The 20,041-nt window shown below is 42.8% G+C and overlaps 1 protein-coding gene across 3 annotated transcripts in view; it reads left to right on the top strand.

Moving 5' to 3' along the window:
* Window positions 1–20,041, top strand: part of LOC106593662 (speckle-type POZ protein-like A) — a 223,217-nt gene that overhangs the window by 23,655 nt on the left and 179,521 nt on the right. The window contains exon 2 of one of the 3 annotated variants that reach the window (XM_045704960.2): window positions 11,687–11,808. The exons of 1 other annotated variant lie outside the window; for it this stretch is intronic. In XM_045704960.2, the coding sequence (XP_045560916.1) occupies window positions 11,731–11,808 (78 nt within the window). In that variant the 5' untranslated portion in view covers window positions 11,687–11,730. Of the gene's footprint in view, window positions 1–11,684; window positions 11,813–20,041 lie in introns of those variants that run through there. One more of the 3 variants, XM_045704962.2, reaches the window with a different exon arrangement.

The raw sequence follows: 20,041 nt of genomic DNA, 5'->3' as shown, positions 1-20,041 counted from the left end.
ATAGTTACATGTACATGGTTGCAGGTGTGATTGCAGGGTGCAGTGAACATCTTAGGTTTCGAGCTCCAACATGAGGTGAAATAAAATAATGAAAATGGTAATAAAAACAATATAAATAGATATAGCACTATATACATCATAACACCTGTAGTAGTGATGAATAAATACACTATATACATCATAACTAGTAGTGATGAATAAATACCCTATATACATCATAACAACTGTAGTAGTGATGAATAAATACACTATATACATCATAACACCTGTAGTAGAGATGAATAAATACACTATATACATCATAACACCTGTAGTAGTGATGAATAAATACACTATATACATCATAACTAGTAGTGATGAATAAATACACTATATACATCATAACTAGTAGTGATGAATAAATACACTATATACATCATAACTGTAGTAGTGATGAATAAATACACTATATACATCATAACTAGTAGTGATGAATAAATACACTATATACATCATAACTAGTAGTGATGAATAAATACACTATATACATCATAACAACTGTAGTAGTGATGAATAAATACACTATATACATCATAACTAGTAGTGATGAATAAATACACTATATACATAACACCTGTAGTAGTGATGAATAAATACACTATATACATCATAACAACTGTAACACTATATACAATTGAAGTCGGAAGTTTACATACACCTTCGCCAAATACATTTCAACTCAGTTTTTCACAATTCCTGACATTTAATCCTAGTAAAAATTCCCTGTCTTAGGTCAGTTAGGATCACCACTTTATTTTAAGAATGTGAAATGTCAGAATAATAGTAGAGGGAATGATTTATTTCAGCTTTTATTTCTTTCATCACATTCCCAGTGGGTCAGAAGTTTACATACACTCAATTAGTATTTGGTAGCTTTGCCTTTAAATTGTTTAACTTGGGTCAAACGTTTCGGGTAGCCTTCCACAAGCTTCCCACAATAAATTGGGGGAATTTTGGCCCATTCCTCCTGACAGAGCTGGTGTAACTGAGTCAGGTTTGTAGGCCTCCTTGCTCGCACACACTTTTTCAGTTCTGCCCACAAATGTTCTATAGGATTGAGGTCAGAGCTTTGTGATGGCCACTCCAATACCTTGACTTTGTTGTCCTTAAGCCATTTTGTCACAACTTTGGAAGTATGCTTGGGGTCATTGTCCATTTGGAAGACCCATTTGCGACCAAGCTTTAACTTCCTGACTGATGTCTTGAGATGTTGCTTCAATATATCCACATAATTTTCCTGCCTCATGATGCCATCTATTTTGTAAGGTACACCAGTCCCTCCTGTAGCAAAGCACCGCCACAACATGATGCTGCCACCCCCGTGCTTCACGGTTAGGATGGTGTTCTTCGGCTTGCAAGCATGCCCCTTTTCCTCAACATAACGATGGTCATTATGGCCGAACAGTTCTATTTTTGTTTCATCAGACCAGAGGACATTTCTCCAAAAAGTACGATCTTTATCCCCATGTGCAGTTGCAAACCGTAGTCTGGCTTTTTTATGGCGGGTTTTGGAGCAGTGGCTTCTTCCTTGCTGAGCGGCCTTTCAGGCTATGTCGATATAGGACTCGTTTTACTGTGGATATAGATACTTTTGTACCTGTTTCCTCCAGCATCTTCACAAGGTCCTTTGCTGTTGTTCTGGGATTCATTTTCTCTTTTCGCACCAAAGTACGTTCATGTCTAGGAGACAAAACGCGTCTCCTTCCTGAGCGGTAAGACGGCTGCGTGGTCCCATGGTGTTTATACTTGCGTACTATTGTTTGTACAGATGAACATGGTACCTTCAGGCGTTTGGAAATTGCTCCCAAGGATGAACCAGACTTGTGGAGGTCTACAATTTCTTCTCTGAGGTCTTGGCTGATTTCTTTTGATTTTCCCATGATGTCAAGCAAAGAGGCACTGAGTTTGAAGGTAGGCCTTGAAATGCATCCACAGGTACACCTCCAATTGACTCAAATGATGTCAATTAGCCTATCAGAAGCTTCTAAAGCCATGACATATTTTCGGACATTTTCCAATCTGTTTAAAGGCACAGTCAACTTAGTGTATGTAAACTTCTGACCTATTGGAATTGTGATACAGTGAATTATAAGTGAAATAATCTGTCTGTAAACAATTGTTGAAAAATTACTTGTGTCATGCACAAAGTAGATGTCCTAACCGACTTCCTAAAATTATAGTTTGTTAACAAGAAATTTGTGGAGTGGTTGAAAAACGAGTTTTAATGACTCCAACCTAAGTGTATGTAAACTTCCGACTTCAACTGTACATCATAACTGTGGCAGTGATGAATAAATACACTATATACATAATAACAACTGTAGTAGTGATGAATACATGTCCATTGGGGTAGAGGCAGAGTAAAGACTGATGGTGTGGGGTGGAATGACCATAGGGGGAGCAGCAGGAGAAATAATGACCAAGGGGGAGCAGCAGGAGAAATAATGACCATAGGGGGAGCAGCAGGAGAAATAATGACCATGGGGGAGCAGTAGGAGAAATAATGACCATAGGGGGAGTAGCAGGAGAAATAATGACCATGGGGGAGCAGCAGGAGAAATAATGACCATGGGGGAGCAGCAGGAGAAATAATGACCATGGGGGGTGTAGCAGGAGAAATAATGACCATGGGGGAGCAGCAGGAGAAATAATGACCATAGGGGGAGCAGCAGGAGAAATAATGACCATAGGGGAGCAGCAAGATAAATATTGACCATGGGGGAGCAGCAGGAGAAATAATGACCATGGGGGGAGCAGCAGGAGAAATAATGACCATGGGGGAGCAGCAGGAGAAATAATGACCATGGGGGAGCAGCAGGAGAAATAATGACCATGGGGGAGTAGCAGGAGAAATAATGACCATGGGGGGAGCAGCAGGAGAAATAATGACCATGGGGGAGCAACAGGAGAAATAATGACCATGGGGGAGCAGCAGGAGAAATAATGACCATGGGGGAGTAGCAGGAGAAATAATGACCATGGGGGGAGCAGCAGGAGAAATAATGACCATGGGGGAGCAACAGGAGAAATAATGACCATAGGGGGAGCAGCAGGAGAAATAATGACCATGGGGGGAGCAGCAGGAGAAATAATGACCATGGGGGAGCAACAGGAGAAATAATGACCATGGGGGAGCAGCAGGAGAAATAATGACCATGGGGGAGCAGCAGGAGAAATAATGACCATGGGGGGAGCAGCAGGAGAAATAATGACCATGGGGGAGCAGCAGGAGAAATAATGACCATGGGGGAGCAGCAGGAGAAATAATGACCATGGGGGGAGCAGCAGGAGAAATAATGACCATGGGGGAGCAGCAGGAGAAATAATGACCATGGGGGAGCAGCCGGAGAAATAAAGACCATGGGGGAGCAGCATGAGAAATAATGACCATGGGGGAGCAGCAGGAGAAATAATGACCATGGGGGAGCAGCAGGAGAAATAATGACCATGGGGGAGCATCAGGAGAAATAATGACCATGGGGGAGCAGCATGAGAAATAATGACCATGGGGGAGCAGCAGGAGAAATAATGACCATGGGGGAGCAGCAGGAGAAATAATGACCATGGGGGAGCATCAGGAGAAATAATGACCATGGGGAACAGCAGGAGAAATAATGACCATGGGGGGAGCAGCAGGAGAAATAATGACCATGGGGGAGCAGCAGGGGAAATAATGACCATGGGGGGAGCAGCAGGAGAAATAATGACCATTGGGGGGAGCAGCAGGAGAAATAATGACCATGGGGGAGCAGCAGGAGAAATAATGACCGTGGGGGAGCAGCAGGAGACATAATGACCATGGGGGAGCAGCAGCGTTGAGTGAAATAAAACAAAAAAGTAATAATATACATATTAACAGCAACATTGATGAATGTTGTTGGGGTGGGGGAAAGTAAAGTCTGTTGGGGTGGGGGGAGAGTAAAGTCTATTGGGGTGGGGGGAGAGTAAAGTCTGTTGGGGTGGGGGAGAGTAAAGTATTTTGGGGTGGGGGGAGAGTAAAGTCTGTTGGGGTGGGGGGAGAGTAAAGTCTGTTGGGGTGGGGGGAGAGTAAAGTATTTTGGGGTGGGGGGAGAGTAAAGTCTGTTGGGGTGGGGGGAGAGTAAAGTCTGTTGGGGTGGGGGGAGAGTAAAGTCTGTTGGGGTGGGGGGAGAGTAAAGTCTTTTGGGGTGGGGGGAGAGTAAAGTCTGTTGGGGTGGGGGCTGTTGGGGTGGGGGGAGAGTAAAGTCTGTTGGGGGCAGAGTAAAGTCTGTTGGGGTGGGGGCAGAGTAAAGTCTGTTGGGGTGGGGCAGAGTAAAGTCTGTTGGGGTGGGGGGAGAGTAAAGTATTTTGGGGTGGGGGGAGAGTAAAGTCTGTTGGGGTGGGGGCAGAGTAAAGTCTGTTGGGGTGGGGGCAGAGTAAAGTCTATTGGGGTGGGGGGAGAGTAAAGTCTGTTGGGTGGGGGCTGTTGGGGTGGGGGGAGAGTAAAGTCTGTTGGGGTGGGGGGAGAGTAAAGTCTGTTGGGGTGGGGGCAGAGTAAAGTCTGTTGGGGTGGGGGGAGAGTAAAGTCTTTTGGGGTGGGGGGAGAGTAAAGTCTGTTGGGGTGGGGGCAGAGTAAAGTCTGTTGGGGTGGGGGCTGTTGGGGTGGGGGCAGAGTAAAGTCTGTTGGGTTGGGGGGAGAGTAAAGTCTGTTGGGGTGGGGGGAGAGTAAAGTCTGTTGGGGTGGGGGGAGAGTAAAGTCTGTTGGGGTGGGGGGAGAGTAAAGTCTTTTGGGGTGGGGGGAGAGTAAAGTCTGTTGGGGTGGGGGCAGAGTAAAGTCTGTTGGGGTGGGGGCTGTTGGGGTGGGGGGAGAGTAAAGTCTGTTGGGGTGGGGGCAGAGCAAAGTCTGTTGGGGTGGGGGGAGAGTAAATTCTGTTGGGGTGGGGGGAGAGTAAAGTCTGTTGGGGTGGGGGGAGAGTAAAGTCTTTTGGGGTGGGGGGAGAGTAAAGTCTGTTGGGGTGGGGGGAGAGTAAAGTCTGTTGGGGTGGGGGCTGTTGGGGTGGGGGGAGAGTAAAGTCTGTTGGGGTGGGGGGAGAGTAAAGTCTGTGGGGGTGGGGGGAGTGTAAAGTCTGTTGGGGTGGGGGGAGAGTAAAGTCTGTTGGGTTGGGGGAGAGTAAAGTCTGTTGGGGTGGGGGGAGAGTAAAGTCTGTTGGGGTGGGGGGAGAGTAAAGTCTGTTGGGGTGGGGGCAGAGTAAAGTCTGTTGGGGTGGGGGGAGAGTTACGTTGAGGGATAGGTTGTTATTCTGGCACCACCCGGCCAGGTCTCTGACCTCCTCCCTATTGGCTGTCTCGTCGTTGTCGGTGATCAGGCCAACCACTGTTGTGTAGTCTGCAATCTTAATGATGGTGTTGGAGTTGTGCCTGGCCATGCAGTCGTGGGTGAACAGGGAGTACAGGAGGGGACTGAGCACGCACCCCTGGGGAGCTCCAGTGTTGAGGATCAGCGTGGCAGATGTGTTGTTACCTACCCTCACCACCTGGGGGCGGCCCGTCAGGAAGTCCAGGATCCAGTTGCAGAGGGAGGTGTTTAGTCCCAGGATCCTTAGCTTAGTGATGAGCTTTGAGGGTACTGTGGTGTTGAACGCTGAGCTGTAGTCAATGAATAGCTTTCTCACATAGGTGTTCCTTTTGTCCAGGTGGGAAAGGGCAGTGTGGAGTGCAATAGAGATTGCATCATTTGTGGATCTGTTTGGGCGGTATGCAAATTGGAGTGGGACTAGGCTTTCTGGGATAATGGTGTTGTGAGCCATTACCAACCTTTCAAAGCACTTCATGGCTGCGGATGTGAGTGCTACGGGTCTGTAATCATTTAGGCAGGTTGCCTTTGTGTTCTTGGGCACAGGGACTATGGTCGTCTGCTTGAAACATGTTGGTATTACAGACTCAATCAGGGACATGTTGAAAATGTCAGTGAAGACACCTGCCAGTTGGTCAGCACATGCCCGGAGCACACGTCCTGGTAATCCGTCTGGCCCCGCAGCCTTGTGTATGTTGACCTGTTTAAAGGTCTTACTCACGTCGGCTACGGAGAGCGTGATCACACAGTCGTCCGGAACAGCTGATGCTCTCATGCATGCCTCAGTGTTGCTTTCCTCGAAGCGAGCATAGAAGTGATTTAGCTTGTCTGGCAGGCTCGTGTCATTGGGCAGCTCGCGGCTGTGCTTCCGTTTGTAGTCTGTAATAGGTGCTTGTACACCTGCATTACTTGCTGTTTGGGGTTTTAGGCTGGGTTTCTGTACAGCACTTTGAGATATCAGCTGATGTAAGAAGGGCTATATAAATACATTTCATTTGATTTGATTAATAGTTTGCAAGCCCTGCCACATCCGTCGAGCGTCTGAGCCGGTGTAGTACAATTCGATCTTATGCCTATACTGATGCTTTGCCTGTTTGATGTTTCGTCAGGGGGCATAGCATGATTTCTTGTAAGCTACCGGGTTAGAGTCCCGCACCTTGAAAGCGGCAGCTCTACCCTTTAGCTCAGTGCGAATGTTGCCTGTAATCCATGGCTTCTGGTTGGGGTATGTGCGTACAGTCACTGTGGGGACGACGTCCTCGGTGCACTTATTGATAAAGCCAGTGACTGATGTGGTGTACTCCTCAATGCCATCGGAAGAATTCCGGAACATGTTCGAGTCTGTGATCGCAAAACAGTCCTGTAGTTTAGCATCTGCTTCATCTGACCACTTTTTTATAGACCGAGTCACTGGTGCTTCCTGCTTTAATTTTTGCTTGTAAGCAGGAATCAGGAGGATAGAGTTGTGGTCAGATTTACCAAATGGAGGGCGAGGGAGAGCCTTGTACGCGTCTCTGTGTGTGGACTAAAGGTGGTCTAGAATTTTTTTCCCTCTGGTTGCACATTTAACATGTTGATTGAAATTTAGGTATTTAGGTAAGGATGCTCTCGATTGGCTAGATGTTCTTTACCATTCGGCCATCAGATTTTCCACCAATGCTCCTTATAGGACACATCACTGCACTCTATACTCCTCTATAAACTGGCCATCTCTGTATACCTGCCGCAAGACCCACTGGTTGATGCATATTTAGAAAAACCCTCTTTGGCCTCACTCCCCCCTATCTGAGATATCTACTGCAGCCCACATCCTCCACATACAACACCCGTTCTGCCAAGCACATTCTGTTAAAGCTCCCCAAAGCACACACATCTCTGGGTCGCACCTCTTTTCAGTTCACTCCAGCTAGCGACTGGAAGGAGCTGCAACAACACTCAAACTGGACAACTTTATCTCAATCTCTTCATTCAAAGACTCAATCATGGACACTCTTACTGACAGTTGTGGATGCTTTGTGTGATGTATTGTTGTCTCTACCTTCTTGCCCTTAGTGCTGTTGTCTGTGCTCAATAATGTTTGTACCATGTTTTGTGCTGCTACCATGTTATTATGTTGTGTTGCTGCCATGCTGTGTTGTCATGTGTTGCTGCCTTGCTATATTGTTGTCTTAGGTCTCTCTTTTTATTTAATTTTATTTCACCTTTATTTAACCAGGTATTTATATATTATATATATAACCCTGACCCTTTATTTAACCAGGTAGGCCAGTTGAGAACAAGTTCTCATTTACAACTGTGACCTGGCCAAGATAAAGCAAAGCAGTGCGACACAAATAACACAGAGTTACACATGGGATAAACAAACTTACAGTCAATAACACAATAGAAAAATCTATATACAGTGTGTGCAAATGTAGTAAGATTTGGGACATAAGGCAATAAATAGGCAATCGTGGTGAAATAATTACAATTGAGCAATTAACACTGGAGTGATAGATGTGCAGATGATGATGTGCAAGTAGAGATACTGGGGTGCAAAGTAGCAAAAAAATAAATAACAATATGGGGATGAGGTAGTTGGGTGGGCTATTTACAGATGGGCTGTGTACAGGTACAGTGATCGGTAAGCTGCTCTGACAGCTGATGCTTAAAGTTAGTGAGGGAGATATAAGACTCCAGCTTCAGTGATTTTTGCAATTCGTTCTAGTCATTGGCAGCAGAGAACTGTAAGGAAAGGCGGCCAAAGGAGGAATTGGCTTTGGGGATGACCAGTGAAATATACCTGCTGGAGCGCGTGCTACAGGTGGGTGCTGCTAAGGCGGAGCTTTACCTAGCAAAGACTTATAGATGACCTGGAGCCAGTGGGTTTGGCGAAGAATATGAAGCGAGATCCAGCCAATGAGAGCGTACAGGTCACAGTGGTGGGTAGTATATGGGGCTTTGGTGACAAAACAGATGGCACTGTGATAGACTACATCAAATTTGCTGAGTAGAGTGTTGGAGGCCATTTTGTAAATGACATCGCCGAAGTCAAGGATCGGTAGGATAGTCCGTTTTACGAGGGTATATTTGGCAGCGTGAGTGAAGGATGCTTTGTTGCGAAATAGGATGCCGATTCTAGATTTAATTTTGTATTGGAGATGCTTAATGTGAGTCTGGAAGGAGAGTTTACAGTCTAACCAGACACCTAGGTATTTGTAGTTGTCCACGTATTCTAAGTCAGAACCGTCCAGAGTAGTGATGCTGGACGGGTGTGCGGGTCTTGGCAGCGATCAGTTGAAGAGCATGCATTTAGTTTTACTTGCATTTAAGAGCAGTCGGAGGCCACGGAAGGAATATTGTATGGCATTGAAGCTCGTCTGGAGGTTTGTTAACACAATGTCCAAGGAAGGTCCAGAAGTATACAGAATGGTGTCGTCTACGTAGAGGTGGACCAGAGAATCACCAGCAGCAAGAGCGACATCATTGATGTATACAGAGAAAAGAGTCGGCCCCGGAATTGAACCCTGTGGCACCCCCATAGAGACTGACAGAGGTCCGGACAACAGGCCTTCCGATTTGACACACTGAACTCTATCTGAGAAGTAATTTCTGTTTGAAAATGCTAGCCTTTGCTTTCCTAACTGCCTGTGTATATTGGTTCCTAGCTTCCCTGAAAAGTTGCATATCGCGGGGGCTATTCGATGCTAATGCAGTACGCCACAGAATGTTTTTGTGCTGGTCAAGGGCAGTCAGGTCTGGAGTGAACCAAGGGCTATATCTGTTCTTAGTTAGACATGTTTTGAATGGGGCATGCTTATTTAAGATGATGAGGAAAGCACTTTTAAGGAATAACCAGGCATCCTCTACTGACCGAATGAGGTCAATATCCTTCCAGGATACCCTGGCCAGGTCGATTAGAAAGGCCTGCTTGCTGAAGTGTTTTAGGGAGCGTTTGACAGTGATGAGGGGTGGTCGTTTGACCACGGACCCATTACGGACGCAGGCAATGAGGTAGTGATCGCTGAGATCCTGGTTGAAGACAGCAGAGGTGTATTTAGAGGGCAGGTTGGTCAGGATGATATCTATGAGGGTGTCCGTGTTTACGGATTTAGGGTTGTACCTGGTAGGTTCCTTGATCATTTGTGTGAGATTGAGGGCATCTTTCTTAGATTGTAGGATGGCCGGTGTGTTAAGCATATCCCAGTTTAGATCACCTAACAATACAAACTCTGAAGATAGATGGGGGGCAATCAATTCACATATGGTGTCCTGGACACAGCTGGGGGCTGAGGGGGGTCTATAACAAGCGACAACGGTGAGAGACTTGTTTCTGGAAAGGTGGGTTTTTAAAAGTAGAAGCTTGAATTGTGTGGGCACAGACCTGCAGGCCATATCTGCCTTAGATTGCAACTCCACCCCTTTTGGCAGTTCTATCTTGTCCGAAGATGTTGTTTTTGGGGATGGAAATTTCAGGGTTTTTGGTGGCCTTTCTAAGCCAGGATTCAGACAAGGCTAGGACATCAGGGTTGGCGGAGTGTGTGAAAGCAGTGAAATAAAACAAACTTAGGGAGTCGGCTTCTGATGTTAACATGCATGAAACCAAGGCTTTTACGGTTACAGAAGTCAACAAATGATTGCGCCTGGGGAATAGGAGTGGAACTGGGGGCTACAGGGCCTGGGTTAACCCCTACATCACCAGAGGAACAGAGGAGGAGTAGGATAAGGGTACGGCTAAAGGCTATAAGAACTGGTCTTCCAGTGCATTCGGAACAGAGAGTAAAAGGAGCAGGTTTCTGGGCACGGTAGAATAGATTCAATGCATAATGCACAGACAAAGGAATGGTAGGATGTGAGTACAGTGGCGGTAAACTTAGGCGTTGAGTGACGATGAGAGAGGTTTCGTCTCTGGAGGCACCAGTTAAGCCAGGTGAGGTCTGCATGTGCGTGGGGTGGGACAAAAGAGCTATCTAACATTTTACATTTACATTTTAGTCATTTAGCAGACGCTCTTATCCAGAGCGACTTACAGTAGTGAATGCATGCATTTCATAATTTTTTTTTACATTTTCCCCGTACTGGTCCCCCGTGGCAATCGAACCCACAACCCGGACGTTGCAAACACTATGCTCTACCAACTGAGCCACACGGCATTTTGAGCGGGACTGAGGGCTCTACAGTGAAATAAAACAATAAGGACAAGCCAAGACAGCAGTAGACAAGGCATATTGACATTAGAGAGAGACATAAAGCAATCACAGGTGTTGATCAGGAGAGCAAAGAAAACAACGGGTAAATGGCGATGAATGGGCAGAGCGGGTCAGTTAGGTACATACAGGACCTGAGTTCGAGGCTGGGGGCCGACAGGTAAACAAAATGAGTTACCGTGTTATTGAAACAGTCCAGGGGTTATCAGCTGTGTAGCCGAATGATCATAGGGTTAAAAGAGCAGCAATAGGTGAGTCAGGGTGCTGTTCGGTAGTCGCTACTACGCTAGGCGAGCAGGGGACACGGCGTTCAGAAAGCTAGCGGGCCGGGGCTAGCAGATGGTTCTGCGGCGACATCGTAACAGAATAGCCTGTTGAGACCACATCGGCCGATCACGTCGGCAGTCCAGTCGTGATGGATCGGTGGGACTCCGTGTCCACAACACTCTTTATGTAGTGTTGTCTCTCTTTTCGTGATGTGTCTTTTGTCCTATATATATATATATATATATATATAATATAAAATATATATATATTATTATTATTATTATAATATATAAAAATATATATATATAATATAAAAATAATCCCAGCCCCCATCCTCGCAAGAGGCCTTTTGGTAGGCCGTCATTGTAAATAAGAATTTGTTCTTAACTGACTTGCCCATGTTAAATAAATGTTCAATAAAAATTAAATAAAAGTCTCAGGTTTTCTACAGGAATTAAAATGTAATATGTTAGCTGATAGGTCAAATATATTTTCAGGCTTCCTACTGCTAAGTTTACACCTTCACTATTGCAAGAAAACATTTTGTCCAGGAAGTTGTCTAGGAGGGATTGTGTTTGTTCTTGGCCAATAGTTTTTTGGTTTCTGCACCTTCCATCTATATCATTTCTTAACAGTTTGTTTGGCTTCGATGCCTCATGGTCGATTATAGCTCCGTTCAAGTAGATTGGGATTTTGCTCCCCTTCCCCCTCTCTCTCCCCTCCCCCTCTACAAACCCTGTTCCTTAACCTCTAACCTGGTTTCAGTAGAATGTTGTGACTTGTCATCTGATGTGGTAATGGAGTGCTGATGGCCCAGTGCCAGTCTGATGTTGGGTTTAGAAGGTTGTTTATTAGGCCTAACCACTCCTCTGCTCCCCTGTAGGAAAGGTTAAGTGTTAAAGCTGCTGCTGAAGGGGGAAGCTGGCCATGTCACGGGTTCCTTCCCCTCCTCCACCAGGGGACATGTCTACTGGACCTGTGGCAGAGAGCTGGTGTTACACACAGGTAGGTGTGTGTCTGTCCACTGTCTCTCTATCATCAACATCTAGTGCCTAAAGAAAGTATTCACACTCACTAGAATTATAAAGTGGAATTATGTTTTTAAACATTTTTACAAGTTAATTAAAAATTAAAAGCTGAGTCAATAAGTATTCAACCCCTTTGTTATGCCTAAATAAGTTCAGGAGTAAAAATGTGCATAACAAGTCACATAATAAGTTGCATGGACTCATTCCATGTTCAATAATAGTGTTTACCTTGATTTTTTTTAAATTACTACCTCATCTCTGTACCCCACACATACAATGTATCTGTAAGGTCCCTCAGTCGAGCAGTGAATTTCAAACACAGATTCAACCAGAAAGACCAGAGAGGTTTTCCAATGCCTCGCAAAGAAGGGCACCTATTGGTAGATGGGTAAAAATAAAAAAATCTGACATTGAATATCCCTTTGAGTATGGTCTTATTAATTAATTAATTTTCCGCACCCCGTGGAAATCTAATTAGTGTCCACGCCTCACAAGACTCGTCTGAAGGTAGGCTGTTCTGAGGGCAAAAGGGGGTGCAACTCAATATCAGGAAGGTGTATATGGAAGAAGTTTAGTGCGATTATTTTGATTTTTTTGTTAAGTAAAATAATTATTGATATTTCTTATGCAGTGCATTCGGAAAGTATTCAGACCCCTTCCCCTTTTCCACATTTTGTTATGTTACAACCTTATTCTAAAATTGATTAAGTTCATTTTTTCCTCATCAATCTACACACAATACCCCATAATGACATCACAATACCCCATAATGACATCACAATACCCCATATTGACATCACAATACCCCATAATGACATCACAATACCCCATAATGACAAAGTGAAAACAGGTTTTTAGACATTTTTGCAGATTTATAAAAAATATAAAACTGATATCACATTTACATAGGTATTCAGACCTTTTACTCGGTACTTTGTTGAAAAAGTCAAGGGGTCTAAATACTTTCCAAATGCACTGTATTTCTCAGATATAAGACAGACATTAAAATAAACTTCCTTCATTTATTGAACTTTTTCCATGTATGAATTAGTTAATCAATGCGCTTCTATGGGCTAATAGCAGTAATGCTAGACTCTTAATAGGGATAGGCGTCCCGCTAGCGGTGAAATTGGAGTGCGCGAAAATCAAATAAATATTTGTAATATTAAACATTCATGAACATACACGTGTCTTATATCATTTAAAAGCTTAACTTCTTGTTAATCTAACTGTGTTGTCAGATTTCAAAAAGGCTTTACGGCGAAAGCATACCATGCAATTATCTGAGGACGGCGCCCCACGTCAACATATTTTTCAACCAGCACAGGCTTCACAAAATCACAAATAGCGATTAAATAAATCACTTAGCTTTGAAGATCTTCCTCTGTTTGCAATCCCAAGGGTCCCAGCTACACAATGAATGGTTGTTTTGTTTGATAAAGTCCTTCTTTATACCCCAAAAAGTCTGTTTAGTTGGCGCCATTGATTTCAGTAATCCACTTGTTCAGCATGCAGACAAAGGAATCCAAAAATCTACGGTAAACTTCGTCCAAACAAGTCAATCGACGTTTCTAATTAATCCTCAGGTACTCCAAAATGTAAATAAACTATAATATTTCATACGGAAAGTAGTATGTTCAATAGGAAAGGAAAATAATGAAGAGCGCGCCTTCATTCACGCGCGCTGAAAGACTACTTTTCTTATGGAGTTACCTTCAGAAAAACTCCAATTACTTGTTAGTTTTTCAAGAAACAAGCCTGAAACCTTGTATAAAGACTGTTGATATTAATGGAAGCCATAGCTACTGCAATCTGGGAGACGGAAATATATATGAGCAATACCTTTGCATTGAAAGAGCCTGGGAGCTCCCCCCCAAAACAAATGTTGGTTGGATTTTCTTCTGAGTTTCGCCTGCCATATCAATTCTGTTATACTCACAGACATTATTTTAACATTTTTAGAAACTCCAAAGTATTTTCTATCCAATGCTACCAATTATATGCATATCCTAGCTTCTGGGCCTGAGTAACAGGCAGTTTACTTTGGGCACGTCAGACAGGCGGAAATTCAGGAAACTAGACCCTATCGCAGAGAGGTTTTTAAGGATTAAAACAGTTACAGAGTTGAATGGCTGTGATAGGAGAAAACTGAGGGAGGATCAACAACATTGTAGTTACTCCACAATACTAACCCAATTGACAGTGTAAAAGAGGAAACCTGTACAGAATGCAAATATTCCAAAACATGCATCCTGTTTGCAATAAGGCACTAAAGTAAAACTGCAAAAAATGTGGCAAAGCAAATTACATTTTTGTCCTGAATACAAAGCGTTATGTTTGGGGAAAATCCAATACAACACATTAATGAGTACCACTCTCCATATTTTCAAGCATAGTGGTGGCTGCATTCTGTTATGGGTATGCTTGTAATCGTTAAGTACTGGGGAGTTTTTGAGGATAAAATGAAATTAAATGGAATGGAGCTAAGCACAGACAAAATCCTAGAGGAAACCCTGGTTCAGTTTGCTTTCCACCAGACACTGGAAAATGAATTGACCTTTCAGCAGGATAATAACCTAAAACACAAGGCCAAATCTATGCTGAGTTGCATACCAAGAAGACAGTGAATGTTCCTGAGTGGCATAGTTACAGTTTTTTATTAAATTGGCTTGAAAATCTATGGCAAGACTTGCAAATGGCTGTCTAGCAATGATCAACAATCAACTTGACAGACCTTGAATAATTTCAAAAAGAATAATGTGCAAATGTTGTACAATCCAAGTGTGAAAAGCTCGTACCCAGAAAGACTCACAGCTGTGATCACTGCCAAAGGTGTTTCTAACATGTATGACTCAGGGGTGTCAATACTTGTGTAAATTAATTTCTGTATTTCATTTAAAATGAATTAGCAAAAATGTCTAAAAACATTGTTTTCACTTTGTCATTATTTTTATGTTATTTTATGTAACCTTTATTTAACATGGCAAGTCAGTTAAGAACAAATTGTTATTTACAATGACGGCCTACTAGAAGGCAAAATACCTCCTGCGGGGTTGGGATTAAAAATAAATAAAATAAAAATATAGGACAAAACGCACATCACGGCAAGAGACAACACCACATAAAGAGAGACCTAAGACGACAACAACAACATGGTAACAACACAACATGACAACAACATGGCAGCAACACAACATGACAACAACATGGCAGCAGCACAACATGGTAGCAGGACAAAACATGGTACAAACATTATTGGGCCCAGACAACAGGACAAAGGGCAAGAAAGTAGCGACAACAACACATCACGCGAAGCAGCCACAAGTGTCAGTAAGAGTTTCCATGATTGAGTCTTTGAATGAAGAGATTGAGATAAATGGGGTATTGTGTGTAGAATTGTATGGAAAAAATATATTAATTACGTTTTGACTTCAGGCTGTAACACAGGTGTGAATACTTTCTGAAGTCGCTGTATGCTCTCAGACATGGCAGAAATCTGTGAAGATCTGTGAAGATTAGCTCACTAGCTCCGATCACCAAACATTTCTGGTTTGTCCTCATATTGTCCTCATAATTTTTTCAATTTCTATATTGGATGTTTTGATTTTAGTATTTGGAATTTTATTAGGATCCTCATTAGCTGCAGCAAAAGCAGCAGCTACCCTTCCTGGGGTCCACACAGAACATGACACATGAAACATAATACAGAACATTAATAGACCAGAACAGCTCAAGGACAGAATTACCTTTTTTTATTTTTTATGTTTAAAGGCACACACAGCCTACATATCAATACATGAACTATCTGGGTCCAATAGGGGAGAGGCGTTGTGCTGTGAGGTGTTGCTTTATCTGTTTTTTGAAACCAGGTTTGCTGTTTTTTTTTAGCAATATGAGATGGAACGGAGTTCCATGCAATAAGGGCTCTATATAATACTGTACGCTTTCTTGAATTTGTTCTGGATTTGGGGACTGTGAAAAGACCCCTGGTGGCATGTCTGGTGGGGTAAGTGTGTGTGTCAGAGCTGTGTGTAAGTTGACTATGTAAACAATTTGGGATTTTCAACACATTGTTTCTTATAAAATGAAGAAGTGATGCAGTTAGTCTCTCCTCAACTCTTAGCCAAGAGAGACTGGCGTGCATAGTATTTATATCAGCCCTCTGATTACAATGAAGAGCAGAACGTGCCGGTCTGTTCTGGACCAGCTGCAGCTTAACCAGGTCTTTCCTTGCAGCACTCGACCACACGACTGGACAATAATCAAGATAAGACAAAACTAGAGCCTGCAGGACTTGCTTTTTGGAGTCTGGTGTCAAAAAAGCAAAGCATCTCTTTATTACAGACAGACAGACAGATTACTCACCATCGTTACAACCATTGAATCAGTCTAAGGTAACACCAAGTAATTTAGTCTCCTCAACTTGTTCAACAGCAACACCATTCATTATCATATTCAGCTGAGGTCTAGAATTTAGGGAATGATTTGTACCAAATACAATGCTCTTAGTTTTAGAGATGTTCAGGACCAGTTTATTACTGGCCACCCATTTCAAAACTGACTGCAACTCTTTAAGGGTTTCAGTGACTTCATTAGCTTTGGTTGCTGATGCGTATATGGTTGAATCATCAGCATAAATGGACACACATGCTTTGTTTAATGCCAGTGAGTAGAGGGCCTAGAGAGCTGCCCTGCGGTACACCACACTTTACATGTTTGACATTAGAGAAGCTTCCATTAAAGAAAACCCTTTGAGTTCTATCTGATAGATAACTCTGAATCCACTATATGGCAGAGGTTGAAAAGCCATAACACATACTTTACGTTTTTCACAACAACAGGTCATGGTCAATGATATCAAAGGCTGCACTGAAATCTAACAGTACAGCTCCCACAATCTTCTTATTATCAAATTCTTTCAACCAATCATCAGTCATTTGTGTCAGTGCAGTACATGTTGAGTGGCCTTCTCTATAAGCATGCTGAAAGTCTGTTCATTTGTTTAGAGAAATAGCATTGTATTTGGTCCCAAAAAAATTCCAACAGTTTTCTAAGAGCTCACAGCAAGCTGATTGGTCGGCTGTTAGAACCAGTAAAGGCCGCTTTACCACTCTCTTAGCGGAATGACTTTGGCTTCCCTCCAGGTCTGAGGACAAAGACTTCCCTCTAGGCTCAGATTAAAGATATGACAGATAGGAGTGGCTTTAGAGTCAGCCACCATCCTCAGTAGCTTTCCTTCTAAGTTGTCAATGCCAGGAGGTTTGTAATTATTGATCGATAAGAATCATTTGTACACCTCTCCCACACTAACTTTACAAAATTCAAACTTGCAGTGCTTTTCTTTCATTATTAATTTTTTTTTTATGCATGAATACGATGCCTCAGTTCCTTGTTGGCATTTTCTATCTAAGTTTGCCCACTTTGCCAATGAAGTAACCATTCAAATAATGTGCAACATCAAATGGTTTTGTGATGAATAAGCCATCTGATTCGATGAAAGATGGAGTTGAATTTGTCTGTCCCATAATTTCATTTAAAGTACTTACAATTTTTTTCAAACCTTCTTTATATCATTGATCTTGGCTTCATAATACAGTTTCTTCTTCTTTTTGTTGAGTTTAGTCACATCATTTCTCAGTTTGCAGTAAGTCAGCCAGTCAGATGTACAGCCAGACTTATTAGCCGCTCCTTTAGTCCCATGGAGCCTTAACAGGTTCATGTTTATCAATAATTGGAAGAAGCAATTTTATAAATTCATCAAGTGCAGTGTCTGGATGCTCCTTATTAATCACATCAGACCAACACATATTTTTAACCTCTTACATCTAGACGTTCCGCTAGCGGAACACCTGCTCCAATATCCAATGATGGGCGTGGCGCGAAATACAAACTCCTCTAAAATCCGAAAACTACAATTTTTCAAACATATGACTATTTTACAGCATTTTAAAGACAAGACTCTCGTTAATCTAACCACACTGTCCGATTTCAAAAAGGCTTTACAGCGAAAGCAAAACATTAGATTATGTCAGCAGAGTACCCAGCCAGAAATAATCAGACACCCATTTTTCAAGCTAGCATATAATGTCACAAAAAACAAAACCACAGCTAAATGCAGCACTAACCTTTGATGATCTTCATCAGATGACAACCCTAGGACATTATGTTATACAATGCATGCATGTTTTGTTCAATCAAGTTCATATTTATATCAAAAACCAGCTTTTTTACATTAGCATGTGACGTTCAGAACTAGCATACCCCCTGCAAACATCCGGTGAATTTACTAAATTACTCACGATAAACGTTCACAAAAAACATAACAATTATTTAAAGAATTATAGATACAGAACTCTTCTATGCACTCGATATGTCCGATTTTAAAATAGCTATTCGGTGAAAGCACATTTTGCAATATTCTGAGTAGATAGCCCAGCCATCACGGCTAGCCATTTAGACACCGACCAAGTTTAGCCCTGACCAAACTCCGATTTACTATTACAAAAGTTTGATTACCTTTGTTGTCTTCGTCAGAATGCACTCCCAGGACTGCTACTTCAATAACAAATGTTGGTTTGGTCCAAAATAATCCATCGTTATATCCAAATAGCGGCGTTTTGTTCGTGCGTTCAAGACACTATCCGAAGTGTAAATAAGGGTCATGAGCATGGCGCAATTCGTGACAAGAGATTTCTAAATATTCCATTACCGTACTTCGAAGCATGTCAACCGCTGTTTAAAATCAATTTTTATGCCATTTTTCTCGTAAAAAAGCGATAATATTCCCGACCGGGAATCTGCGTTTAGGTAAACAGACGAAAGAAAACAAAGCATTCTGTCGACGCGGGCACGCGCCTGAGTCTCACAGTACTGTAACCAGCCACTACCCAAACGCGCTACTTTTTTTTCAACCAGAGCCTGCAAAGCCACGATTCAGCTTTTTGACGCCTTCTGAGAGCCCATGGGAGCCGTAGGAAGTGTCACGTAACAGCAGAGATCCTCTGTAATGGATAGAGATAATCAAGAAGGGCAAGAAATTGTCAGACAGGGCACTTCCTGCATGGAATCTTCTCAGGTTTTGGCCTGCCAAATGAGTTCTGTTATACTCACAGACACCATTCAAACAGTTTTAGAAACTTTGGAGTGTTTTCTATCCAAAGCTAATAATTATATGCATATTGTAGTTTCTGGGCAGGAGTAATAATCAGATTAAATCGGGTACGTTTTTTATCCGGCTGTGAAAATACTGCCCCCTAGCCATAACAGGTTAACGGAATCCACATGAGTCACATCAAAATCTTTGTATGCTCTATTATACACTATTTGATCAACTTGTAAACTCACTTTTGAGGAAACTGTCTTTCAATGTTTTGGTACTACTATTGAAGAGCCCTTATTTGTCTACACCCATTTAGCATTGTTCACACCCTCTTAAGCCTTGCCCAACCCATTTCTTTACAGGTTGATCTGAGCGTTCTGTACTAACTTGCTAGCTACTTCCAGACATCTAAGAGAGAGAGAACAGCTCACTGAACATTACTCGCCCTATCGCTCTATCTGTAGTTTCGCGTTCAGAGCGCACACTGGACGCTCTGGCCAATGAGTAGGGTTGTTCCGAAAGCTCTGACCTCACAACTATAGTCAAGCACCCAAGCTAACTGGCTAACATTAGCTAGCTACTTCCAGACACATAATGAGAGAACACCCCACTCTGACCATTTTACTCGTCCTAGCAGAGCTGTTTTTTTTTTATGTTATCCAAAGCGTTGGTGACTGTAACTGTGCTGCTGGCAACAATTTAATTATGCTTTGTTGTCGACGTTTACTGACACCGGACATATTCAACGGGTATTGAGCGTTCAAAGATTAATCAGTTATTCTGCGCTCTGGCACACTAAGACGAGAGTCTTTTGTTAAGAAATGTAGTTAGATAGCTAGCTAGGTAAACAATGAATCCCAACTCAGCCAGCTAACGTTAGCTAGCTAGCTAACAGTACACTTTAACTTTAACTGGATGGGTCTCCTGTCTGATGCCATGCATGGTTGCCTTAGTTTCACGATGTAATCCAGACTGGTTTTTTTCTCCATCTCCTTAGCTATCATACTCGAATTCCACAGATTTCAAAACTCTGTCCTCCAGAAAGTGGAGAGCAAACACATAACGTTAGCTAGCAAGCTAGCTTGCTAACATTAGCTAGCTAACAGTACAC

This window comes from Salmo salar, chromosome 21, assembly GCF_965601325.2.
Source record: "Salmo salar chromosome 21, fSalSal1, whole genome shotgun sequence".
NCBI lineage: Eukaryota > Metazoa > Chordata > Actinopteri > Salmoniformes > Salmonidae > Salmo > Salmo salar.
The sequence above is the reverse complement of the archived record's forward strand: the minus strand, read 5'-3'. Positions and strand labels throughout refer to the sequence as shown.